This window comes from Apostichopus japonicus, chromosome 16, assembly GCF_037975245.1.
Source record: "Apostichopus japonicus isolate 1M-3 chromosome 16, ASM3797524v1, whole genome shotgun sequence".
Classification (NCBI taxonomy): domain Eukaryota; kingdom Metazoa; phylum Echinodermata; class Holothuroidea; order Aspidochirotida; family Stichopodidae; genus Apostichopus; species Apostichopus japonicus.
Window position 1 is genome coordinate 46,000,816 of NC_092576.1, and position 27,795 is coordinate 46,028,610.

General features: G+C 37.0%; 2 protein-coding genes and 1 long non-coding RNA gene across 8 annotated transcripts; 1 reads left to right on the forward strand and 2 right to left on the reverse strand.

Annotated features, from left to right (window-relative positions):
- Positions 1-1,445: 1,445 nt before the first annotated feature.
- LOC139983795 (uncharacterized) lies at positions 1,446-8,909 on the reverse strand. 2 transcript variants are annotated; one of them, XM_071997574.1, is made up of 4 exons: positions 8,690-8,909; positions 7,103-7,151; positions 5,124-5,217; positions 1,446-4,893 (listed from the first exon to the last, which is right to left on the reverse strand). In XM_071997574.1, the coding sequence occupies exons 1-4, from the start codon at positions 8,690-8,692 to the stop codon at positions 4,497-4,499; spliced, it is 543 nt and encodes a 180-aa protein (XP_071853675.1). In that variant the 5' UTR covers positions 8,693-8,909; the 3' UTR covers positions 1,446-4,496. The 2 variants fall into 2 exon arrangements, with proteins under 2 accessions (XP_071853675.1, XP_071853674.1); XM_071997573.1 differs by lacking the exon at positions 8,690-8,909 and adding an exon at positions 8,543-8,683.
- On the forward strand, positions 4,937-25,755 carry LOC139983794 (uncharacterized). 4 transcript variants are annotated; one of them, XM_071997568.1, is made up of 3 exons: positions 4,937-5,225; positions 10,931-11,041; positions 24,404-25,755. In XM_071997568.1, exons 1-3 carry the CDS (start codon positions 5,179-5,181, stop codon positions 25,152-25,154), a joined length of 909 nt encoding a protein of 302 aa, XP_071853669.1. In that variant the 5' UTR covers positions 4,937-5,178; the 3' UTR covers positions 25,155-25,755. The 4 variants fall into 4 exon arrangements, with proteins under 4 accessions (XP_071853669.1, XP_071853670.1, XP_071853672.1 ...); XM_071997569.1 differs by having other exon boundaries at positions 5,169-5,272; positions 24,404-25,754; XM_071997571.1 differs by lacking the exons at positions 4,937-5,225; positions 10,931-11,041 and adding an exon at positions 11,862-12,010 and having other exon boundaries at positions 24,404-25,753.
- LOC139983796 (uncharacterized) lies at positions 17,776-22,376 on the reverse strand. 2 transcript variants are annotated; one of them, XR_011798825.1, is made up of 3 exons: positions 20,864-22,376; positions 20,332-20,413; positions 17,776-19,604 (listed from the first exon to the last, which is right to left on the reverse strand). It is a non-coding gene; the product is annotated as an uncharacterized lncRNA (long non-coding RNA). The 2 variants fall into 2 exon arrangements; XR_011798826.1 differs by lacking the exon at positions 20,864-22,376 and having other exon boundaries at positions 17,776-18,766; positions 19,354-19,604; positions 20,332-20,830.
- Positions 25,756-27,795: the final 2,040 nt, after the last annotated feature.

The following is a 27,795-nucleotide window of genomic DNA, read 5'->3' on the forward strand; positions in this document are numbered from 1 at the left end:
ATTACCAAACCATCAACCCATATTTGCAATTTGTCGTTCAATTCCGGTATTTTTCCTGATATGCTAAAAATTGCCAAGGTCATCCCTGTCTTTAAGAAAGGGGATTCAGAAAACTTTGAAAATTATCGACCTATATCACTATTATCATGTTTTTTTCCAAAATAGTTGAAACGCTTATGTATAATCGTATTTTTAACTTTATTTCAAAATATAACATTTTATGCCACGAACAGTAGGGATTCCGTCCTGAACACTCCACTGAGCTAGCAATAGCTGATGCCATTGACAATTTAAACAGTAATCTTAACAAGAATAGTACCTGTGTCGGGGTTTTCCTGGACCTCTCAAAGGCCTTTGACACAATAGACCACACAATTCTGCTTAATAAATTACACTGTTACGGCATAAGAGGAACCCCTCTTAACTGGATCGACAGTTACTTAGCAAACGGCTACCAATATACATCCTACAAAAATGCTCATTCCCAACCGGAGAGAATTCAATGCGGTGTGCCACAAGGCTCTATACTTGGTCCATTGTTTTTTATCCTATATGTCAATGACATTACCAATGTTTCTGATAAAGTTAAAGTTGTTTTGTTTGCTGACAACACAAATATTTTCTTCGTATCACAATCGAGAACTTTATTTCTTATTGAAGTATCAACTGAATTAGACAAGTATAGCGACTGGTTCGCTGGCAACAAATTATCATTGAATATTGATAAAACAAAAGATATAGTTTTTAATATTTCTAAAAAAAAATACATGGAATGCTGATATTAATATGGGTGGTAAATGGAATAAGGCATGGAATGGACTGTTACCAAATGCTTTTAATGACTACTTAATATGTAACAGTGATATTCATCATTACAATACCAGATTTTCAGGCAATGCACATTATAACAGGTATAATTCTACAATGGGGATGTTATCACTAAGGGCACGTACACTCAGAACATGGAATTCTCTATCAGACGATATTACAAATAAACCCTCTGCAAAATCATTCAGAAGAATGATTTATTCCAAAAATGATTGCAACTTATTAATTGAACATGCTCATATTTTCTTATACATTTAGTTTACTTTTTCCTTTTTTAAACAGGGAGTCATCTACTTTGTTAAGCCATCTGAAGGTTATTTAGAGGACTTCCTGTCACATTGTATATATTCACGTGATAAAACAAATAAATCAATCAATCAATTATACATATTTACAAATCATTCCCGAAATCAGCGTCTATGTCGTTCCTTATAGACGCGATCTACACTTAGTACTACTCACTCCTAAGCCTGTTTTGTCTTTTAGCAATAAAAGTGCGACGTGACAAGGGCATTTATCCCTAAAACGTTGCTTCGAGACGTCATCTATGGGTAATTCATCAGCTTACGGCGACTAGATAGCTTCGACACGACTAATAGATGACTTAAACACTGCAATTGCCTTTAGACCATTGGTAATTGCCATTTATTGACCGTGAAAACATGATAACAAATTATACATTTTTAGTAGTTAGAATGCAACATATTCAAATTCTGCATGTTCAACAATAGTGCAAATCGAAATAAAAGGATAAAATGTAAGGAAAACATGTTGACGGGGAGTCGAACCCGTGATCTCGCGCATACAGAACGAGAGCCATACCTATTAACCAACAGGCCGCTTGTACTTAAGCTGACAAGGCAGCACAGCCTAAGTAGCTTCGACACGTTCTCGTCGTCCAGTCAATTGGTAATAGCTATCGGTATCCCTTCGACACCAGAAACAGATGACGTATGAAATTCTCAGCAATGACAAGCTTCGTATAAGCTAGAAAATACTTTGTCATTTAGTAAAGTATACTTACATACCTTCGAGGTTAATACGGTTTCAATCCAGGATGTTTACGGCGGCTGATTTTTTCCCCAAAAAATATGCTGAAAATTGGCTGTATGCATCTTAAGTTAAGTAAAAACCACACATAATCATTGTCTGTATGGCTCAGGTTTATAAACTCTACAAAGTCGCTGATATATTGCATTTGGAAAATGAAGAATGATGTTATCATGGTAATTGTGTTAAAATTGTTGTTGCATTCTTTATAATATTTCAGTGATTTATCCACAGAGGTAGACACTATTTCTACCAGAATAAAAATGGAGTTTTTAAGAACTTTTAAATACAGAGAACATCACTGAAATCCAAGTAAGCATTCCAGACTCATCATATTCAACGATAAATCAACAAAGATATTATAATAAGAAATAAACCTTTGGAAAAACGTATGTAGATTGTAATTATGACCATCTATACTATGTGTCCCATCCAGGAGTGAACTGATGATTTAATTAGTATTAATAGTATAAAAAGGTTCAATTCCACCAGCCATATATATATATACCTGAAAATTCCACGCGACAAGGTCGTGGAAATTTCGTAACCACAGTTTCTTCTTAGCTCCTGCACAATTAAATCATTGCAAAAGACAACACAATTACAACCGGATACCGATGTAGAGTCCTGTAACGGTACGAAGAGACACGACAAGACTCTAAGGAGTGTTAGCTCAGTAGTTAACGCCGGTGCATTTCAATCATAAGTTCCCGAGTTCGAGTCACTCCAAGATTAATGTATGTCGTCCAGTTACAGAGTTGACAATTGTTGACAATTCATAGCCACGGACGTTAAATATGAATCTAAGAGACTGACTTCGGTCAGCTTGTGGCTTTGATAAGCCAATGTGGCTTCTTCCCGAGTTCCTGCTTGCAGGAGGATCTAAAATACATACATACACACACATACACACATACACACACATACATACAAAAGCTTTTGGTCGTTGAAGAATAATCCTATAAACCACAAAATTTATCATGATTGCAACATCCGATTCGCATGTAGTTTGCTAGGACAACATTGCTCGGTCGAAAAACTTCTTTCAGTTCAGTTCAGTTCAGTTCAGCTCAGTTTCTACTAAAACTCTCTTATAAACACAACTATAGTACTTGAAATAGGTTTCAGATTTGTAGTGTTAGGTCTTTGTTTGTTATTATTTAGTATTTCATATTATCGGTGCAGACTTTAAGTAAAAACAACTATATTTAGCTAGGTAAGTGCAATGATATTATCTTAAAAGCAAATAATGAACAGTAACTGACCAGGAAGTGCTTTTATATTGTAAAACCGAAAAGTAATCATTAACTCACATTTTTTAAGCATACAGAGATGCATAGATCTTTGTTACGCAACTAATATCTAATCAACGTTAAGTGCGGTGTTTGAAATTTAATTATTAATGTTGAATTTACATATTAAATTATCGGGGACCTATAATGATATTTACATGGTTTTGTTAGATAAAGTGAAATACTGATGGTTAAGACATATCATTTCATGAAGTATACTCAGCTGAGACTGGCAATTATTAGTTGTAACAACAATAAATTATCGTCAGTATATGACTTTATTGATGTGAAATAAATTAATGTGATGACGAAGAACCATAGGGATAAGAAGGGGTGTGTAGAGGGGAGCTCCTCCTACTTGTTTGGCCATGTTTAAGTTAATTTTTTGAAGAATATTTACTAAATCAAAATAATCTTCATCACTATTAATACTTGACTATTATCATTTCAAATTTGAAAAAGTCACAACAAGTAGTTCTTTATCGCCCACTTAACCAATTCCTCACTCATACTGATACCTAATAGTCCATCGAAGCTATGACTTTTTTTAACACAAATTTCTTTAACCAATCGAAATTTGGCTGAAACACAGATATCCTTCAAGAGATCTTTCGTTACAGTAACATGCCTACACACTACCCGGCCGTACTTAATACCATTCCACCATGCTTATTACTACCCTCATCCTAAATTTCATGAAGAATTGATATTTTGTGCTAAAATAGTCAAACCTTTGAGATAAAATGTTGCAATTTCAAGACATAAGTGGAAATATGCATATCATGATATTGGAAGATATCGTAGACGTTTAAGATAAAAAAAACTTTAGTTAAAATTCTGATATAAACACCAAAGCTTGAATAAACACACGAAATATTGGTATAAGAAGTAGAAATATTAAACTAACAAAATGACCAAACTTCGAGTGATAACAGTAAAAAAAAAAAAAAAAATGAATGAGAGAAAAAGTGTTATTTCTTAGAAAAAGTAAAACCTCTGAGAAATGAAGCGAAATGTTGACGATATTTATGTCCCATCTGTTCGACTGTAGTATAAGCGAAAGTAAATTCGTCTGCTCTGTAGATACATAAACTGGCCACAGATGTTTCGCCCAGCCCCCCACACCCCTCCATAATTGTTTGATAGTTTTCTACCTTCCGTTCGGCGCTCTTCTTAAACGACTTGAAACTTCACAGATGGCACAGTTCGAGTTATCTTGATCTCACCCCTACTCCCTATCCCAATCACCAAGTAGGTGGCGTTGTTCCGTCCATAAACTAAAATGTCTATAAACTTTGTTTCTCCCACTCTGCGAACCTTCTTAAATTAAGATAATATTTGTGTTCGTTTCAATGGTGTTGGTTTCGTTGGCTTCCCTCCTGTAGTGATTCTGCTACTCAAGGCCGGAACTTTTGGAGGCGGTAAGGGCGGCTTCATAATTTTTTTTTTCATTTCCTGTTGTTCTGTCTTTACTTGACCTTTGCTTTTAACGGTCACAACACCCCTCTGATGCTTTGATATCTTACCTTGTCTTTTGGTTATGCGGATCTGGTCACCAGTACATGTCTCTGCTTTATAGCTCAGGTTCTCACATATCTCTGGAATCTCGCTGTCTTTTCTACCTCTTTCATCCGTGTAGTTTATCATTGCTTTTAGTTTATTATGTTCTTTCTTCTTCGAAAGCTGTCTCTTCACTTTAGAAACGTATCGTTGTAGGTAATACCTGGAAGGACAATTTAGGTTATTTGTAGAAGGAGGTTGTTTTCCAAGAAAAATACATTTTTCGGTTTTCTTTTAGCACACTGACACTCGGAACACAGTCAGCGACATTTATGGACCTGATTTCATAAGATTATACATTCAGAAAGAACCAAAATGGAGTTGACTTCAGTCTGAACAGTTTGCTAACTATAAGTGTAAGAAACGTAGGGCCTAGTTTAACACGGGACTTACTTTCGTACACAGCGATCAGCACAAAGTGAAACAATGGAACCCAGGACAAACGTGCATGAGATTACAATCCACCAGTAGCTGCATCTGTACCAATCTGCAAAGGTAAGAGATTCATTAAAGAACGACCCTACGGTCCATTAAATGTAAAGGTAAGGTTATTAGGTAATAACATCTAACCTACTCTAGGGCACACAGCCTACTGTATATGACATGTAGCCTACTGTATGGCATGCAGCCTACTGTATAGGACATGTAGCCTACTGTAGGGCATACAGCTTACTGTATAGGACATGTAGCCTACTGTAGGGCATACAGCCTACTGTAGGGCGTACAGCCTACTGTATAGGACATGTAGCCTACCGTAGGACATGCAGCCTACTGTATATGACATGTAGCCTTTGTAGGACACACAGCCTACTGTATAGGACATGTAGCCTACTGTATGGCATGCAGCCTACTGTATAGGACATGTAGCCTACTGTAGGGCATACAGCTTACTGTATAGGACATGTAGCCTACTGTAGGGCATGCAGCCTACTGTATAGGACATGCAGCTTACTGTAGGGCATGTAGCCAACTGTAGGGCGTACAGCCTACTGTATAGGACATGTAGCCTGCTGTAGGGCACACAGCCTACTGTATAGGACATGTAGCCTACTGTATGGCATGCAGCCTACTGTATAGGACATGTAGCCTACTGTAGGGCGTACAGCCTACTGTATAGGACATGTAGCCTACTGTAGGACATACAGCCTACTGTATAGGACATGCAGCTTACTGTAGGGCATGTAGCCAACTGTAGGGCGTACATCCTACTGTATGAGGACATGTAGCCTACTGTATGGCATGCAGCCTACTGTATAGGACATGTAGCCTACTGTAGGGCATACAGCTTACTGTATAGGACATGTAGCCTACTGTAGGGCATGCAGCCTACTGTATATAGGACATGCAGCTTACTGTAGGGCATGTAGCCAACTGTAGGGCGTACAGCCTACTGTATAGGACATGTAGCCTGCTGTAGGGCACACAGCGTACTGTATAGGACATGTAGCGTACTGTAGGTCATTTAGCATACAGTAGGTCTGGAAATACTTATAATTGTATGAATAAAACTGATGAATGAATAGAAGAAATGCAATCCATAACATGGGGATGCATGGGATCCCTAACCGCACCTCATAGCTAATGGGGTATATCCTTATATACACGAAAAAGCTAATAGAATCGAATGAAGAAGAAATAGTATAGCGAATGCAGAAGATGCAATCAATTGAATCTCAAAGCATAGCTTCACGCACGTATAACAACAATAAGGGGTTAATCAACGGTCTAGCGTGCGTTACTCACAGGATTAATGCATGATCGGGGGATAATGCAAGCGATGCACGAGGGCGGAGCCCGAGTGCATCCAGCGATAGCATTAACACCCGGAGTGCATTTATCATGTGAGTAACGCACGCCAGACCGTTGATTAACCCCGTTCATTCATACACTACCATTTGTGTGGGGGGAAAATCATAAAACAAACATTTTTGGTTACATATAACCAAAGATTTATTAAAGTGATGCCCCGTAATTTTACCGTGCATTACTCATAGGATTAACCACGGTCAGCTGACCTGAATGGACCAATAGGATTTAGGAATCTTTACTAAGTATGAATGATAGTAATTTATCGGGAAAGCATCACAGAAAGACATGCTTTTATGTATAACACCGGTTAATTGACATATGTTATTCATTGAAGGTAATACTAACAATTTAACGAATTAAACCGATACTATTTTAATTGTTCTCTGTCTACTGTTAATGGGCTGGTGGTGTATGCTAACATTACCCATCCCAGCAGCTTGACTGTGATGTTAACTAACCGATTAGGGAATCGGGACGGTGTTGGAAACCGGTAATGAATACTACTTATACTGTACATATTTGTTGATACACTGTTTGACATATTATATACATTGACAAAATACCTTCCAGCCAAACCGTTATTGTTGAATTGACCTCTCCGCATCGTGAATCCTATGGGAGAAATAGTTCATGAAGCTGATAAATACACTAAATGATTTACTTCTATACATGCAGGTACAAGCCTACTGTACCTGGACAATGACATATGTAAGTCCCGCGCCTTTCGGGAGACTGATACATGCAGGTTACAAGCTTAGCGGGAGATTGATACATGCAGGTTACAAGCTTAGCGGTAGATTGATACATACAGGTTACAAGCTTAGCGGGAGATTGATACATACAGGTTACAAGCTTAGCGGGAGATTGATACATGCAGGTTACAAGCTTAGCGGTAGATTGTTACATACAGGTTACAAGCTTAGCGGGAGATTGATACATGCAGGTTACAAGCTTAGTGGTAGATTGATACATGCAGGTTACACGTTTAGCGGGAGATTGGTACATGCAGGTTACAAGCTTAGCGGTAGATTGATACATGCAGGTTAAATGATTAACGTGAGATTGATATATGCAGGTTACAAGCTTAGCGGTAGATTGATACATGCAGGTTACTAGCTTAGCGGTAGATTGATACATGCAGGTTACAAGCTTAGCGGGAGATTGATACATGCAGGTTACAAGCTTAGCGGGAGATTGATACATGCAGGTTACAAGCTTAGCGGGATATTGATACATGCAGGTTACAAGCTTAGCGGGAGATTGATGCATGCAGGTTAAATGGTTAACGTGAGATTGATATATACAGGTTACCAGCTTAGCGGGAGATTGACACATGCAGATAAAAAGATTAACGTGAGATTGATACATGCAGGTTACAAGCTTAGCGGTAGATTGATACATGCAGGTTACAAGCTTAGCGGGAGATTGATACATACAGATTACAAGCTTAGCGGGAGATTGATACATGCATGTTACAAGCTTAGCGGGAGATTGATACATACAGGTTAAAAGATTAACGTGAGATTGATACATGCAGGTTACAAGATTAACGTGAGATTGATACATACATGTACGTTAGAAGGTCAGATGCAGATTGATAAATGTAGGTTACAGACTTAGCGGTAGTTAATACATGTACGGTACGTCACAAGTTCAACGGGAGAATGTATCATTCTTATAGCATATTCATAATGTTTTAACATATTTAATAGTGGTTTGATTAAGCATATCATAATTTTATCGAGGTATTATTTCAAAGATGACTGTTAGTTTAATCAAATTACATTTTCTGTGTTGAGACTGCCAACTTTTGAGTGTATACTAAAATGTATCCTATATCTTTATTTTGTACTTTAATATCATTAATAATCATATTAATAAAAAAAATGTGCATCCGTATTTCAAACGTTGTCTTTATGGAAACAATCAGATCTCTTTTCATGTGGTAAGATCCTAACGTGATATTTTTCTAACTTCATAAAATTGAAATAAAAATACGTTACCATGTTACAAATCATCAAGAAAGCCTCTTCCCTAATGGTTTATTTGAGGTACCATTATATGGTAGCAGCAATACTTATCTGTCCAAATGGTTTATTTGAGGTACATGTGCAAGCTCAACATAAGTAAAAGACTGCGATGTTACTTACCATTACGGTAGCAGCAACCAGAAGCACACATGAGATATAGGAAGTACACTACTCTGCCAGTGCAATCATGTATGTGAAAACTGTTGTACTAGAAGTAGATCACAACTCATACAGGAAATAAACGGCTTTTACTTTCGGATTATCGCTTCAATATCACAAGCACATAGCCATGCTGTTTGAAGTGTTATGTAAGTATACTGTTGAGTATTTCACTGTAATCGACAACAGAACTGAGTGTTCTCCTATCAACATGTAACCGCCCTAAGTGACCCTCATTAAGTTAACCTCATGCGAAGTTGAACGATTTTAATGTTGTTTGCAGCTGCATATCAAAACTTAGGCTTTGATTGTTCATCACATGCAGAGAAGTTGATTGCACACATTTTTTTTTATAAATAACAAAGACATTGTTTCTACATATGCCATAGTTGTTGTTTTGGACTCTCTCAGATAGTTATTTTTAACTGAGTTTTAAACCCAATAGATATTACATGTATCCTTGGAAATGGTGGTTAGCAATTTGTCCAAGTTGCTAAAAGTATGGACCCCATGGAAGCCACCAACAAGACGAGTACATAGCATGAAATGAAGGAAACGCCCTATTTTATTTGTTGTTACTAGCATATATGAATGAGTTGATTGCTAATTTTGAAATAGTACACTCAGTTTAGCTGTTTTGAGGTCTGTTTTGTACGCGATCACTAATTGGTATTTTGTACAAGTTATTGAGGGACCAAATATGCACACCTTATATTTTTGCATCGCTGCTAGGTGTAGCGTTTCACCATAACTGATATGTGTTATATTCACTAACTGATTGAACCATGGATGTTTAGCATTAGTAAACTTATATTCATGAGTAATGGCACACAGAGTAATGTCGAGCCAGCCGATTACCATTGTAATGTTTAGTAATGTAACAACTCCAGGACAAACCTGTAAGATAATTATAGATAAAGTTTGAAATGCCAAATAAGCCAGGATCAATGTTACTTCTTTGAGACTAGCAGTTTAATGCTTTAACAATGTGCATCTTTATATTAGAGATAGAATGAGTCAAGGTTATGTTGTATTCATGATGACCTTGTTACAGTCACTTTGATATGCTTTCTGACACTAATTATACTTTGTGAACTTTTAAATTCTATGGGACAGTTGTCTTTATCGATCAAGCAACGTCGGAGGAAATCTATTTTCATCGAATTTTTCCGGTCAAGTTAGCTGAAACAATTTGCAAATCTTGCGCATGGATTAATATACTAGAGAACCCTTGAGTATCTTATTCACGGAAATATTCAGATGTCATGGAGTGGTATTGCTTTATCATTTCTTGTACAATACATTTATGCATCTTCATGAAACTTCATCATGGTATAATTACCTGCAATTTGAGAATATTCTTGTGATGTAGCTATTTTTAGTTTCTATTTGGTTGTGGGCGCAAACACTGACATCTTCTATTGCAGCCGATTCTCATAGCTTTATCAGTTAAAACTTGTAAGGATGCGTAACCGTTAATCAATTAACACATGAGGTGTGTCATCATTTCTTGACATGTGTTACATCCGTGAGCAGGTCATACTGAGAATGACTTACTAACAGAAATCCTATGCATAATGATTGATTGGAATAACTAGACTACTCTAAAGGCTCGCCATTACCTTCGTCTAGTGTATGACACTTTATTGTAAACCGCAGTAAAATCTGCAATTCTAACCATCGTTACAAGTTAAACTTCCTATTCCAACATAGAGACATTTGTTTTCACTCCTAACCAACCATCTTTAATTAAAGCAGTCTTTGGTTAATGAATTCCTATACTATTAGTTTCTCCATAGTACCATCACTGGTCTAACATGTGTTACGGTGTTATAACACACTTCATTTTATACTGATCAACGGTTATCTCCTCTTCACAGATTTTTAGATATCTGCTGCGACTCTGAATACTAATAACATGTTCTACAGCTCTATGTTATTGTAAGAAGTCCAAACTAGGTTGATTGGATGATGATGATCAGTAACAAATGACCTAACATATGTTGATATGACTAAGGAAAGCAAAATTTATGCCATTTCACCAATCTATCAAGACACGACTGTTAAAAACTTATTTTAAATGATATTTAAGCAAGAATTTTCGGAATCCCAGTTAACTGTTGTGAAAGCAAAAACCTTTTTTTTTTACATTTCAATAGTGACAAAATTTGTCCAGTTTGTTCTTTTTTCATTTAATTCTAGTTATATGTCCGATTATACTGATATCATTGTTCCTGACGATGATTCATATGCAAGTGATGAGGACCTGAAAGCCGTTATTGAAGAGAGTCTGAGGGACCTGGACGATACAAGGTAAAGTGTACAGTTCAATAGTTCAAGAAAAATGCCATCTGATTATATTGCCAGATTGTGTTAATATTTCTACCTATATTTACATCGTATGATGCAGTAAATTGGCTGAATGTGTTTAATTTCTCATATATTGTCGTTGAAATGTTTAGATTCTCTTACTTTGTGTTATTCTCTGTACATTATAAGTAGAAAAGAGTAAATTTTCACTTTAATGCATTAAATGTTCACTCTTTCTGAGAGTGTATTGAGTGATCACTCTGTGACGAATGAAATTAACTCTTTTTAAAAAGTTAGAATGTTCACTCCTTGAAAGATTGAGCTGTTTAATTGAAAAAAAAGTTGGCTTTGACACTCTAGAAAGAGTGAGAATCACTCTTGAGTCTTGAGTGAATTTCAATCTATAAAGAGTTAATGATATTTTACCGCTGCTTGAGAGGAATGTGATTGGGTCACTAGAAAGAGTGTAACGCTGGCCCGAGCTATTCACCAAAATATGGCTATTTAAACAAGGGGCTACTACACTGATGAAAAATCTATTTACTAGATTTGGACAGTTACCAAATCTAAAATAGGACAAAGACAGCAATTTATGTTATTAAATATATTCAACAGTGAAAAAGATACCAAGTTTCAGATACCAAAACAGACATTACAAAAATGACTATTTGCTTAATTTGACGGCAAGTGGTAGTGGCTAGTGGTATAAATAACTCAATACTGAACCACAGTAATGTAACTAATACATTAATTAATTATAGTGTTAATTGACGGGATTTCCGGTAAGGTGTGATCAGGTTATTTATTCATATCTGACAATTAGCATGCAGGGCGGTGGACTAAAGCCTAGCTAGAAGCGAGGGAGCCTATGCACAACTGCTGATTAGAGGATATAAAAACCCTTATGAAATAGCCTATTACTAGTAACTCACAAAGTAGATCCTGTAACCGGTGGAACCATAATATTTCCAGGTAAGCTTGTAAATTTTTCACCATGGGCGATTAAAATCTCGAAAAGAACGGGTTCATTGGGTACTTGCTTGGTAACTTTCTTAACCAAATAGTATAATTTATTCATATATTTTTTATCTATTATTCCAGTTGTTTTGAATGCCTGGATTGTCATCAAGGTTTTGTAAGAAAATCCTTAATCTCGTTGGGAGTAATACCCGTAAAGAATCATTTACAGTCTCTACAGATGACATGTTTCTATGGAAACAGTTACCGGTACTTTAATAAGCACACAGCATCTAAAATAGAACGGACGACATATAGCATTATCTCAAATATTTGAAGGAAGGGGTGCAACAACAACATATCAGGAAGATCAAGATGACTATCAACAGTACGCTGAAGATACTGTCTTATCCTACATTATTTCTACAACAACAACATATCAGGAAGATCAAGATGACTATCAACAGTACGCTGAAGATACTGTCTTATCCTACAATATTTATACAACAACAACATATCAGGAAGATCAAGATGACTATCAACAGTACGCTGAAGATACTGTCTTATCCTACATTATTTCTACAACAACAACATATCAGGAAGATCAAGATGACTATCAACAGTACGCTGAAGATACTGTCTTATCCTACATTATTTCTACAACAACAACATATCAGGAAGATCAAGATGACTATCAACAGTACGCTGAAGATACTGTCTTATCCTACAATATTTATACAACAACAACATATCAGGAAGATCAAGATGACTATCAACAGTTCGCTGAAGATACTGTCTTATCCTACAATATTTATACAACAACAACATATCAGGAAGATCAAGATGACTATCAACAGTACGCTGAAGATACTGTCTTATCCTACAATATTTATACAACAACAACATATCAGGAAGACAAGATGACTATCAACAGTACGCTGAAGATACTGTCCTATCCTACATTATTTATACAACAACAACATATCAGGAAGATCGAGATGACTATCAACAGTACGCTGAAGATACTGTCTTATCCTACAATATTTATACAACAACAACATATCAGGAAGATCAAGATGACTATCAACAGTACGCTGAAGATACTGTCTTATCCTACAATATTTATACAACAACAACATATCAGGAAGATCAAGATGACTATCAACAGTTTATTGTACGGCTTGTAGGTGTACCACATTGAGAAGAAGAAGCTTGTTGTCTTTGGTAAAGATCAATTTGTACATGCTGAATACAATTAAAGTTTCCATCTCGGCAATAAGCTGCCAATGTGAATATTGTTTGAAATATCCCCAGCACTTTGCTGTACTACTTAGATTGAAGTAACGTTGTTCATGCTGGTTATACCCAACAGCCTAGTGTATCACATTCATTTAATATTATTCATGTAGCATCATCGAAACCACACTGCAGTTTCGCTGTCTGGTTTATTTCTCTATGGTGGTTTATATATTGGTTTCTACTAAGATGTGAAAACTTGTAGCAAGGTAAGAATATATATATATACGGGAATGTGTTCCTTTAAATGGAAAGTACATCAATCATGTAATGTATGCCATTAAACACTGGTTGACTAGGAGGGGAAAAGGTGTTCATGAAAAGTGCGGGCATGAAACTGCAAACGTTTGGTTTACGTACATTTTATTCATTCCATCATATGGACTGTGTGTGTGTGTGTGTATACATACAGTATACATCATCATAAGCCTTCTCATTAGTAATGAATAAATGACTTATTCAGAGCAAATTATGTACTTCCTCGTCGTTGAAATCTAGTAGCTTATTCTAGTATTAAACTTATTCTAGTAGCTTATTCCAGTATTGAACTTATTTTAGAAGCTTATTCTAGTATTAAACTTATTCTAGTAGCTTATTCTAGTATTAAACTTATTCTAGTAGCTTATTCTAGTATTTAACTTATTCTAGCAGCTTATTCTAGTATTTAACTTATTCTAGTAGCTTATTTTAGTATTAAACTTATTCTAGTAGATTATTCTGGTATTAAATGTATTCTAGTAGCTTATTCTGGTATTAAACTTATTGTAGTAGCTTATTCTAGTATTTAACTTATTGTAGAAGCTTATTCTAGTATTTAACTTATTCTAGTAGCTTATTTTAGTATTAAACTTATTCTAGTAGCTTATTCTAGTATTTAACTTATTCTAGCAGCTTATTCTAGTATTTAACTTATTCTAGCAGCTTATTTTAGTATTAAACTTATTCTAGTAGCTTATTCTGGTATTAAACTTATTCTAGTAGCTTATTGTAGTATTTAACTCATTCTAGCAGCTTATTCTAGTAGCTTATTCTAGTATTAAACTTATTCTAGTAGCCCATTCTAGTATTAAACTTATTCTAGTAGCTTATTCTAGTATTTAACTTATTCTATAGCTTATTCTAGTATTTTGAAGTTATTTTAGTAGCTGGTGATGTCATATTTTGATAAATTGTCTTCAAAAACGTCATATGTCACCCATCGAAACTGCCTGAAGTGGTTAGTTTGGACATTGCAGTGATTGCTATATTTATACTTTCACCGGCTCGTTGATTCTTTCGTTTTTCATTTTTCTCAGTCTGCATGATTTTATGATACATATGAAAAGAAGGTGCGGCATCCAATCAGTCAGTTATAAATATAGACCTAGGTATTACTGTATCTCGTTATGTACTGGTATAATATTGTACACTATTATATTAGCCTATACAATATTTTATATTAAATTAAATAAACTAAGAAGGTGCGGCATCCAATCAGTCAGTTATAAATATAGACCTAGGTATTACTGTAACTCGCTATGTACTGGTATAATATTGTACACTATTATATTATATTAGCCTATACAATATTTTATATTAAATTTCGGCAAAACGCCTTGGTAATTTGCTGGGTGCGTTATAGTCAGCTGTTACTCAGATGAATACAGAAGAGCACTCTCTTACAAGAAGCTCTCGAAACCAGATCGTTTACATAACCGAGGTGAGCATGAATTGTATGTTGAACATATATGCCTATATACTCGAAAGCAGTTTGCGTTGTATTCTGCTATATAGCCTAGTATACATATAATTACTTGTAAGTAGTATTCTGCTTGTTGGAAATCATATGTCTATTAGTTGTATTGTTTAAATATTGAATATCTTGTATGCATTTTACTCTAGAAATGTGTCCATGTACACAAAATATTATCCGCGTCATCTGTTCGTGGTTCTAGGGGGCAGTTGACGTACGTCTATATATTCAACATATTGAAAATCGCGAGCATGTGTATGAAAGTGACTGAAACCTTTAATGTGTACTGCAACGCGGGGTCTACTTCTAATTTCACTCCTATGGAAACAAATGATATTAAAGGAAAATAGTACTAAGCATATATTCTCCGTCTAACACTATCAAAGCCCCTTATATTACCGGCGTTCCCCTTAAAAACAAACTAGTATAACGTAAAATTAAACTTTACCTTTATTACGATTATCCTTTAAAGGTCAAGTGACACGTAGACTTGACTTTACATAATATTAAACTTAACAATTCCAACATTAAGAAAAACCCAATACCGCGATTTTTTCCCGTCTCCAAAGGGGTAGAAATCGTTAAAAAGTACTATTACGTAATAGATTCAGTGACGTCACGGGGGAGCGCAGAAGAGTGAAAACTGTATATGTTCTGCGCAGTGCATTGGGTATGTAGAAATCTCAAACTTCTCGAAAATATTACCTTCTTCAGCAGTCTGTTACAAGAAAGTTAATATTTGGATTAAGATGAAAGATCACAAATTGATACATAAGACATCGAACAAAACATCTAATGACATCTTTTTCATAAATTCCTTTAATTTTTTTCCTATCAAGCAACATAAACTCCAAAAAAATCGGATAGATTGACTCGTTCAGGGAAAGTCGAAAACAAATGACGTCATTTGTTTACCAAGTCGAGAGTGCATGATATCGCCGCATTATTGCTACCACATACAGTTTCTATACACGCACTGTAGTACGCATATATACACAGCATAGCTTATACATATCGCGAAATGGCTGCCGGTGGCATTGACACACAGTATTCAGATAGCAATTGATAGCGAAAAAGGCAGGGAAATGGAGGACATGGTCGACGATCGTGGGGAAGTTTTTCCCTACATGTTCGAAGCGGAGACCAGCGAAGAGGAAGCGGGATCGGACAGCGATGTCGAAATTGATCGTCTTGACGAAACAATGGTAACATTACGCCTAGCGTACTATACTGTATATATGATAGTTGTCTTACTAGTTAGGCCTAGAACCGATAAATGTTTCCTAACTTTGCTCATACTCTTAGCTAGCCAATTTGTTGATGGGGCAGCAAAATTAACATGAGAGTGGGGTCGAGCTCAGTTAAGGAAGTTACTATTTTCCTTAAAAGTTGTGGCAGCACATGCCCCAGGAACATTTCACACAGACATATTTCATTTGGTAAGTAGATTGAAGGAGCCAACTGGAAGAGTGCACAACAAATTCAGGGGTGGTCTATTATTAATTTCCTAGCATTTGTAGTGGCAAATTAGTGAAGTTACCACAAATCAGGGAAAGTGTGGGGGGAGGGAGAAGGTGGCAGCTCACACCAGCTTTTCGCCAAATTTCCACTTAAGCTAATTTCATAACCAGATTTTCTCACTCTAGGGAATGGATTCAGAAGTAGGAAAAAGAGTTGGAAACAAGGCAACATCCGCCTGTTTTTTTTTTCTATTTTGACATGTTAGTATGTCCCAATAATTCATTGAAAATTGGCTCTTTAGCATTTGAACTGGTTTGCATTGTTTACAGGTGTCATTGTGGCCAGTGTGCAGCTGTGATGCCTACAGCAAGGGAGTGTAGATGCTGCAGGGAAATAGAAAAAGTAAGGAATGTGATGGATGAAGAAGGTGCTGCATGCACCTTACACCCAGGTTTTGAAGCTGTGTGCCTGAACCCATGGGTGCAACAGACAGCCTACTACGTGTACCGTCAACAGTATGGTGGCCGTGCACAGGAAAATAGCATCCTTGAGTAAGTAGAGAATACATTATATTTGTTGTATACCTTTATTCATTGGTCTGACCTGCTATTGAATGATGTAACAATACAGAGGGTATGCTTGTAGTTTGTTTTGTTGTGAAGGGAATTACATTAAGATATAGATTAGATCTAGAAAATGTGTGCACCATGTTCAAAACCTGCTTCTGATTAGGACATTTTGTGCAAAAACAAAAACTGGTGCAATGTCCTTGAGGTTAACCCTCATCATACTGACTGACATAGTAGTCATTTACACTGAGCCACGGAACCAAATGCCACACAAAAAATGTCCACCATGCTTGGGCATGATCCATTTACAAATTTTAGTCACCGAGATTCAATGATCAGTTTGTGTAAATTGCATAGCTAGGCCTAAAACGTTAGGGGAGGCAGATTTAGGGGCCAATTAAAATTCTGGAAATCATATGGAGATTTATTTTAAAATTGACGTCCCCAGATGGCTACCAAGCTTTTGTGTGTCATCTTTCATAGCTGGTTTTCATATGATTATTTTGCAGGAAATACAGACACACAGAATATAGACAACTTGTACGGATGTGCTGGCAGTTTTTAGGGAAGGAGGTTTGTGTTTTTCTCCCATCCTGTGCAGTAAGAAGGATTCGAGCAGCTTTTCCATCTGAACAGTATGAAGGGTTTAAATTACCAAGACTGAGAATGTGGACTTTGTATGCCAAGTCAAACTATCATTTCTGCAAAGTTTAATGAAACAGGGTTCAGTCCTGTCTGTTTTGTGGCTGAATGGTGAACATTTTGGAATTCCAGGATACATTTTTCTGGTTCATGGTATTAACTACAATCTTGGATGAAATTTTACATTTTCAAGTTTGGGAAGTACATAACAGAAATAAATAATAAAAACTCAAGTTAAATTTTTGTATGTATTCTCTCTTATAACAAAAGCTGTAACTTCTAGTAGCCTGCCAACAAAATCTGGATGATTGAAATCTCAAATATGCTAGGTTCCAATAGAAGAACAGTCTGAATAAAGTAGCCTAAACCACTATGTCAATGGGATCTTTTAGGCTTTCATTTAAATAAAAGTGTATTGAAAATCAATCTGAAATTGTTCAATTATCCATGTAATATTAAGGTTAATTGTTCATAAATGGAACCAAAAAAAAATCACATTTTATCCCATGTGGGGGGGGGGGGGAACAAACAGCAAATTTCTGTCAATTCATTTCGAGAAAAACAAAATATTGGCAACGTGTTTGAAACACCAAATATTAAATTAAGTCAGCATGAAATTGGTATTTATGAAGTCTAAGCTCTTTAGAGAGGAATACTTGTCATTGGAACTTTTGTTTAAATATAATGTTATCATCTAGCCTAGTTACAATGGAAACCAGATGTAAGTAAAACTTTAATGTAATACTTTAGCAACTTCCCTAAAGGCTGGTAGTAACCTGTTAATTAACACTGCTCTGCAGCTCTGCCAAAACATCATGTGAACAGACAATTCACAGAGTCGATTGCTCCCCACTACAATGAAACAAAATTAGAAATTGGGAGGCCATCAACCACTTCAGCAAAGCTTTTGAAATCTGCTTTGGTGTTGTTTTATGGCATCCTCATTGTTTGGATGAACATAGGAGCTTGCAAGTGGTGGTGGCTCTTTTTGGACAGGAACAGGACACTCCTCTCCCAGAGTTCCACTTCTGCAGAAGTTGTGCAATCAGTCAAAAAGTTCCCATACATAATCTGTAGAATAGTAAAGATATGAAGAATAATATAATAATAGTTTGTAAAAACATACCATTTAGATAGAGGCATTCCAATCACTCCATTTCTTTCAATAGTCATGGCACAATGCACAGTTGTCAGTCAAGTCTTTGGATGCCCAACTAAGGCGACAGCAGATACACCTCGATTGGTGTGGATACATGGGTCAGGTTTTACCTGACAACTTGTGCCTGAACTTGTGCCTGATGTAACATGTGGACAGAGTAACATCCTGTCCCATCCCCTTGTAATCCATGGTAAAAGAGTGTATAAGATGCAACTTTCACCCTTTGTATTCAGTAGCAGATATCCAGTCCAGTGAAGATATAATATACCCTGTTAAATCCAACTACTTGTTTGTGCCTTCATTTCTTGTTCACATACCGCTGTGACAACTCTACCAGATACAGCATGTATACGCTAATTGAAGAAAAGACTGATGGCCTCACCACACATTCCAGACTGCCCCACGGTGTTGGTGTCAAAATTAATAATGATCCTCTTTTCAGAAAGTGATAGCACCAATTGATTTGCCAGACTAATCTACTATCAATCTTGAAAATTACCTTGAAGCGTCATCTTTGTCATGTTCAGTCACATCAGATGAGTGAGTGAAGTGATGGAGTGTAGTCCGGACTACCTGGTGGTTTTTCGGTGTATCCCGATGAGGATGCCACTGCAGCAGACGGACCATCATCGCCACTGTGAGATGGCCCTGGTTGCTTTGATGGTGTTCTTGTCTCTGTTGGTCCAGTCAGCAACTTCAATGGTGGTAGGGGGACCAGTGAACACTGGACTTCTACATGTGTTACATTCACTGAAAATTAGATTAAACACTTATTATACCACACACATACAGTAGGCTGCTCTTGGACAGGGGTCAGCTGCCTAGATGGTTCTCTTATCTTTTCTCAAGGAGAGCATATCCTCCTACTTTATGTGGCTGCAAAAATATGGGCCACACCATGAGCATTGCAAATGACGAACAGCTTGGTTTCATATAGTATAACTACAATCTCCCTTCTATCAGTAACTATTGATGTAGCCTACATATTTTCCTGTGAAGCCATCAGCCTCCTCAACCACTCTCGTCAGGCAGGCGGATATGATGGATAAAATACAATGTATGTTATCCCCTAGTCAGCCTGCCCCGATGTGCAGTTTTAATTGCTATTTTGCCTTCAACTGTTTCTAAAATTTTGGCCCCTGTACTCACTTCTGCTATAGAATACTCTATAGATGTATGAAAGTTTTCCATTCTTCCTTGTATTACCCTAGCTTACACTCCACCACATTTCCATCCCCACCCCCCACCATCCATCACTCTATTTATGCCTATTTATGGGGACCTTTTGGGCGTAATACTGCTGCCTCCTTTTTGTCTGGTAGCTTGCCCCCATATACATGCCTCGATGTTTTACTGGTGGAGATTCCTTGTATCCCGTTCAAAACTGACTACTGAAATTTTTAATGCCTGCCACCACCCTCCCCCATTTCCCAACTGTTTTTCGGTAATTACAAGCACATGTATAAGATCATGCTACCTTTAGATGGAGATGTACATTCTGCAGAATCCTGCCTTTGTATTTTCACTGCAGTTGGTTGGGGAACAGCTTCTAGATTAATCTAAGTAGTGAAAATTGGGAAAGAAAATAACAAGGAAGTTATGAAAGTTCATTTAAGAAAGCAGTTTGATTTTTTTGAAAGCATGTGCACCTGTCACAAGCGTTTCCTCTTGTAACCAAAATTGCAGCCCTACTACCAAAAATGGCAAAATATAAGGATGTCAATTACTGTGCAACATATGAGCCATGGCTCTGAGTATGAAGATAGGTGGGAACACATTATTTAGCAAAATGACATGTAAACATCTGATGCTTGTCATTCTGGATTCTTCATGATGTACCACTGATCAAATGCTTTAGTAAGCCCTATAGTCTACGCCTAACTTTATCGTCGCCGTACCTAATCTAGGGCCTAAGTAACTGGACGAAATTATAAGAATTAGCCTACTGTAAGTTAGTAATAATACTAAGTTAGTCCTTGTAGTAGGCCTAGGCCAGAAAATACACTTACTCTTTTCCGATCCAGCTTCGCAACTACTGGTCTACTTGTTTCTATACCTCCTCGAGATTTGAAGATACTTTCTCCAAATAGAGAAGGAACGGCATTGTCTTGTAGACGGCGAGCTGTTGGGTTCCAAAGCCAAGTTGCGCGGATAGGCGATTGGAAACGAAACTTTAACTAGTGAAGTGCGCACTGCACACATAAGATTCGCTCGAAGGTCCAAGCCAATCTTTACTTAGGCAGCTAGGCTGGCTGAGTGCACTGGTACTAAGCTATCGCTGTATACAGTGTTTGACGAACACAAACTTTCTTGTACTGTTGTGCACCCATTCTCATATGGTATTTTGTTTACTGTCCGTGACGTATTGTTTACGGCTTTGATCTCGGTTAGCATATTAGGCCTACTTAGTTTTGGTAACATTGGCGGTTCCCCCCGTGACGTCATTATCTTACGGAATTAGCTTGGTTATTAACCTAATTAAAACAGCAAAGAAACAATCGTGGAACTCCAAATTTGGAATATAGGGTTTTGATATGCAGCTTCTCAATTTGTGCAAGTTTGAAGGAAATCTATTACGTGTCACTTGACCTTTAAGTAATCGATTTTTCTTAACTTGAAATATACTGAAACACCCAAAGGAATGTAGGAGGTATGGAACGATACTGCATAATAGAGGATCCACAATATCTGCATGATTTAAAACACTTATTACAAAGAAGACAAAAAGTATACTCTCACATTTTAAGTTGGTCCCATGCATTTCAGTATATCTGCAAAAATGTAATATTATTAACTCTTAAACTCCTCCATGTATGATTTTCCAACTTTATACAAAAATGGTAAATTACGTAAATGAATATGGTTGAGTATCTCTGTCATTGCATGTAGGCTACACTGCTAGCTTCTCATCGGGTCTTGACAAGATCAAGTTTAACGCCCGCCACGTTCCCATGACAGCATCTTATTGGCACTGTGTTCAACATACACCGATACGCAGATTGTTATACATTGTATGTAAGCTTGACTGATAGCTTCTTATCGGGTCTTGACAATATCAAGTTTAACGCCTGCACGCAACGTTTCCCATGCCAGCATCTTATTGGCACTGTGTTCAACATACACCGATACGCAGATTGCAATACATTGTGTGTAGGCTACACTGATAGCTTTTTATCGGGTCTTGACAATATCCAGTTTAACGCCTGCACGCAACGTTTCCCATGACAGCATCTTATTGGCACTGTGTTTAATATGCTTTATTTGACAGTGCATCTGAATTCAGTCAAAGGTACACTGTCAAAATGTTACCATTTCTCCCTGTATTGGTAACTGGTATTGCTAATCTCCCTTTATATCTAATACATTGGGCTTTCCATACAACGTATGAACCGTTGTGCTCAACAAATCCGTAAAATGGGAACTACATTTACAAAGGGCATCCGTGACGCTGTAAACGATACACGTAGGCTATTCGAAGAAAACTTAATGTACATGATTGTGGCGGAACAACTTGCTTGACGATTATGAAGTTGTTATTGAGCTCATACTGTGTATATATGTAGAATGTGTATCTTCGAAAAAAAGTAGTCTTGGAGTTCACTTTTGCAGCTAGATATGGTTATGATCTACACATACTTGCACAACTGTACATTACAACTGTTTACGCCTTGCCGAGCTCGTTTAAGAAACGCATTTTTGCTGTGCATACCATACCATACCATAAAATAGCTGCAGATATTGTGACTAAAGTTGGGCAAAAGTTGTGCATATTGTGCGCACTTTTTTAACAGTGGTAATCTTTAATAACGTTCGTTTTCTATATATATGCTTCATGATTTCCTGGAATACTTGTTGTATTCAATGACATCAGTTTGATGTGATCACTCATTTAATTCCAAAATGTTTTTTTTTTGTACACCCCAAACTATTGCTATTTTAATGGTTTTATTAGTTGTACCGATCATTCTGTATTTGTTATTTTACCTCACATATTATTGAGAAACATGGATCAAGGTTTAATAACATTTGTGTTAGCATTTCGAACTACAGTGGTTAATCTGTTCTTAAAACTACGATAATACAGTAACTTATACTATATGGGGTTTCGTTTATGCGCGCAATACAATACATTTTTTCTTGCGAATCGACTTTAATATACCTGAGGTAATTCAAGATGATTCTATATTTTTTTCTTAAACTTAATTTGACGCTTTGGCCAGTGTCTATGGAAAATATCACAAAGTTTATTAGTAAATATAGTAAAATCAAGTTCCGCATTATTGTCGCACAAACCATAATTTCCGTCAGTGGAATTTGAAACCATTTTAATATTTGATATTATTGTATATACTAGTGTTACGCTTATATGTATCAGCATTATTAACATTTCCTCTGAATGGATTAATTGGCACATAAGCAAGACGTTAATGGTCAGATATATGAGTTCAAATGATAGTGGATTTAGTTATAAGATTACTATTAGTAAATATTTTATCGATAAGGGTTGCAGATGGATCTGTCACTCTGGTAGGTTTATCAATTGTGTGATAAAATGAGTATGAAGATAATGTATTTTCAAATATGTCCGCATTATTGAGTCCATGAAATAAATTTCCACCATAAACAACTGACATTCCGATCAACATTTAAGTTTATTAAAAATGTAACAAAATTCATCAATAAATGCATTCACATCTTTCCTTATAGTGCGGTATATAACTCCCAGTTATAATGTTTTTATGACCTTCACTATTGATTTGCACAAGTAATGATTGAAAGTGATGTGAAATTCATAAATTATTCATAACAGTAAATACCGGTCCAGTCTTAACACAAAGAGATACTCCTCCCACGTATATGTGATCACACTTTACACACTAACGTTTGCTCTGGGATATTGTATAGGTCAGTATATATTTTATTATGTTTCAGTAATTACACTAATAGACAATTGATATTGACATAAACAATGAAACTTACAACGTTATCAGAATTTTTTGGTAAAGGCCTGACATTTGTGTAGTATAGCAAAATCTACATTACCATTACTACTGGCAAATGCATTAAAGATATGAATAAGATGAATTTACTGGAACCTGTAAAAGACTTAAGTCATCCTCGTATATCATCAAGGTGAATCAAAGAAAGACAAATATAAATAAATAAATATTCAAGAATATAAAACAATTAAAGCACCTCACTTCAGTACGTGGACTCCAAATGCCCGGATTGATAATGTATCTCATTTCAATCGTGAATAAATTATTACTTCTAAACTTCCAATTAATGGTGCACAGCAATATATTAATTATGATTGCACAAGATTGTTGCTGTACACGCTTTTGGTAACAGAGAATTTCACTAGGATGAAAGTTAACGAACTAGTCATGTTGCGTCAATTTAAGTATAGTATTATTTTGTTGTTGCCTACATGAGAGTCTGGTAGTCGAACGTTAGTTTTCTATTCCAACTGATACTTCGGACGTCTCTTAAACAGTGAGACAATAGAGGTATCAGGTATTATAACATATTCCCTTTCCTCTTTCCAGTTCAGTGCATTCAGAAGAAACTATGAACACTCTTTCCGACATCATTCCACATCTAACGTCACCAGTGGTTTTGGTGACTGCGAACATGGGTTACGTCAAACTAGTTCAAAACCTTTTGAACAGCATCGACCAAGTAGGGACGAAACCGACGGTGGTTCTCGTGTGTGAAGACGAAATCATGTACAAGTATTTTCAAGAACGTCAAGGAGTGACCGTTGCACTGACAGAGTTTGGTAAGGACATTACCGAAGAACAAGAATGGTTATGTGATAACTTTAAAGATCTTGCTAAAAGGAGGATTTGGCATATTTATCACCTCGCGCGAGCAGGAATCGATACATTATATTTAGATGCCGATACAGTTTGGCTTCAAGATCCTTTCCCACGTCTAACGGGTGGTTTTGACATATACGTGCAGCAGGAGGAAAATATTCCCTACTGTTCGGGTATGTTCTTCATACGAGCGACGGATCCATCTCTTCGCATGCTGACGTATTGGAAAGAGCACGTGCACGAAGGGGAAGATTTACAGGACCAGGAAACGTACAACGAGGCTATCAAAGTTACAAAGAATTTGAAAGTGAAGAAATTACCTGCTTACGAGTTCGTCGGTGGAGAGATCTATTTCAAGTCGATCACTCCGTGGTATGAAAGACCAACGAAACCTGTAATAGTTCATGCCACTTGGCGTATCGGTGTGGAGAATAAAAGAAAAACCCTTAAAGAATGTGGAATATGGTTTGCAGAATAGTTGACGCCACTTCGGCTTATGCGATGTTATTAATACTGAACGGTGTAGGTTAATGGGAGATGTATTCTTGAATCGTAATGATGACTTATTGAACCTGTGCTAATCTTTTTAATGTCACAGTTTTCATTAATTCAATTACTGCTTCACTACTATTCTGCAGCATAATCAGGCTGATATTGCGGTCATGCAGTAACTAATTACCCGCACAAATCAGTGTCTGATATATGAGGCGTTGAATTCAGATTGAAGTAACTTTGTTTTGGCATCGCTCATAAGATAAGCAAATGTCGCTTAGACCTTCATCTCCGAAATCCCTTGAAATATAGTCTGTCTAACACTTAGCACAACATGAATATCTGTAATGCTACTTTTAAGTGAGACTATACTTTCATGGGTGAAAAGCTTAGTTTTTCTGTTGTTTTTTTGAAATCCTCAATGCTGCATGGTTTGTTCTCTTGACATAACTGATAGTAGAATACTAGAATAAGACGAAATCTCTGAATACAATAATGATTTATTATTGAACAATTTTCGAAAATGAATGCCGACTGAATGAATAAATTGCCTGCTTAAAATATCAACTTACATTTGTTACTCTCATTGAGCGTCTGGATTAGCTAATGATTCTTACGCTACATGATTAAAGGCTGTTTTAAGTAATGAACACCGTCCCTTCCTACCAACATAATCGAAGTAAGATTATTTAAGAATACCAAATCGAATGTGCTCGTTCTTTATGATATGGTGATTACAACACAGTTAAATGTAATGTTGAGTTGCATGGGCTAGAAGCGCATAATATAATTAAAATAACATTACGTAATACTTATACAGCACCTCGCATAAATCTCGAAGCTCTGTGCAATAAAAGATATTATACAGCACCTAATTATATTCCGGCCATTTGATTGGTCAATTGCTCGTCGATTGCGTGCAAAATCCGCTCTATTGCATACTATGATGATAGAACCATGCGTTATATTTTTCTGTTAGCACTTTTTTCAATGGCAAGAGAGCAGAGAAACCTGTCTGTTCCAAACAATCTGTTGCATGAGTGCATTTCACATGCAATTATACCCAAATTTGAAGGTGTTGTGTAGAACAACTAATGAATGTTTTCCATTCGTGCAATAGTGAAAATATTTCATTCGTTGAAAGATTTAGTTTGTTCCATTCAACTCGGCTGCGCCTCGTTGAATGGAACAGGGGTTAGGGGTTAGGGTTAGGGTTAAGACCAGAGCCCACTTGGGACGTCCGAATGCCCAGTCGGGACGTCAAAATGCCCACTCGGGACGTCATAATGCCCAGTCGGGAGTTGAAAAAATTTCTAAGTACAGAATGCCCTATCAGGACGTGAAATTGCCCTATCGGGACGTGAGAATGCCCAATCGGGACGTGAAAGTGCCCAATCGGGACGTGAAAGTGCCCAATCGGGACGAAGAAAATGGACAGTCTTGACGTGACAAAATATTATAAAAAAAATACTTCCCCGGGGTGGGGGTGTCGAAATTCATTTTTTTAGATACCCCTGCACCCCCTCGACAAATTGGCGCCATTTTGGTAAAAATTGGAGGTGGGTGAATTTTGGGGGTGGGGGACTCCCACCCCCAGTGCAAAACTTGGGGGCATCTCCAAACTTTTTTACCCTTCCGTTACATCCTATTGATGACGTAATAAAAATTTCATCTCATTTGCATATTCGGTTAATTAATTAAAATTCATTAACCTATCTGCCTAACACAAAATTACTCTATATACGGGAAAATACCGACTTTTATACTTTGGAGCTTACCATGGTTACTGGGTCAGTCCGATTTCCCCCATCTTTTCAGGGTAGCACCGCTAGGGTGTCATCTGTCCGAAATAGGATGAAACTCGTAGGTGCGTTACATCCCCAGGGTGGTAGGGGGTCATTTTGAAAAAAATCTAAGACGGTCATAATAATTCTTGTTACTACGTACTGGAAAATCCCGACCCTTCTACTCTGGAGCGTTACTGTGGTTACTGGGGTGGTCCGATTACGGCCATCCTTTCAGGGTACCACCGCTAGGGTGTCCCCTTTCCAAAATAGGATAAAACTTGTAGGTGCTTCTCATTCCTGGGTGATAGGGGGTCATTTTGAAACAAAATCTGAAAAGGCATAATAATTTGCTATATACGTTTTTGAAAATCCCGACCCTTCTACTTTGGAGCGTTACCATGGTTACTGGGGTGGTCCGACTACGGCCATCTTTTCGGGGTACCACCGCTATGGTGTCCCCTTTCCAAAATAGGATGAAACTTGTAGGTGCGTCTCTTCTCCGGGTGGTGGGGGGTCATTTTTGAAAAAATCCGAAAAGGTCATAATAATTAGTGTTTCTATGTACTTGAAAATCCCGACCCTTCTACTCTGGAGCGTCACCATGGTTACTTGGGTGGTCCGATTACGGCCATCTTTTGAGGGTACCACCGCTAGGGTGTCCCCTTTCCAAAATAGAATGAAACTCCTCGGTGTGTCGCTTCTCCGGGGTGTTAGGGGGGTTATTTTGAGAAAAAGTACAAACAGTCAGCCAAAAACTCTCCGTAGCGTGCGCCATGGAACGCCCGGAAGGCATTAAATTCCCCCACCACTCCCCACGCCTCCAAACAGCCAAAATAATAT

What these genes read in the sequence shown, in the direction of transcription:
- LOC139983795 (XM_071997573.1), bottom strand. An exon ending in AATAACGGTTTGGCTGGAAG is followed by an intron (nt 5,218 to 7,102) that starts GTATTTTGTCAA and finishes TTACCTTTGCAG; the next exon opens with ATTGGTACAGATGCAGCTAC. An exon ending in GCTGATCGCTGTGTACGAAA is followed by an intron (nt 4,894 to 5,123) that starts GTAAGTCCCGTG and finishes TTGTCCTTCCAG; the next exon opens with GTATTACCTACAACGATACG.
- LOC139983794 (XM_071997568.1), top strand. Translation starts at nt 5,179, where the DNA reads ATGAGATTACAATCCACCAGTAGCTGCATCTGTACCAATCTGCAAAG. An exon ending in ATCTGTACCAATCTGCAAAG is followed by an intron (nt 5,226 to 10,930) that starts GTAAGAGATTCA and finishes ATTTAATTCTAG; the next exon opens with TTATATGTCCGATTATACTG. An exon ending in AGGGACCTGGACGATACAAG is followed by an intron (nt 11,042 to 24,403) that starts GTAAAGTGTACA and finishes TCCTCTTTCCAG; the next exon opens with TTCAGTGCATTCAGAAGAAA.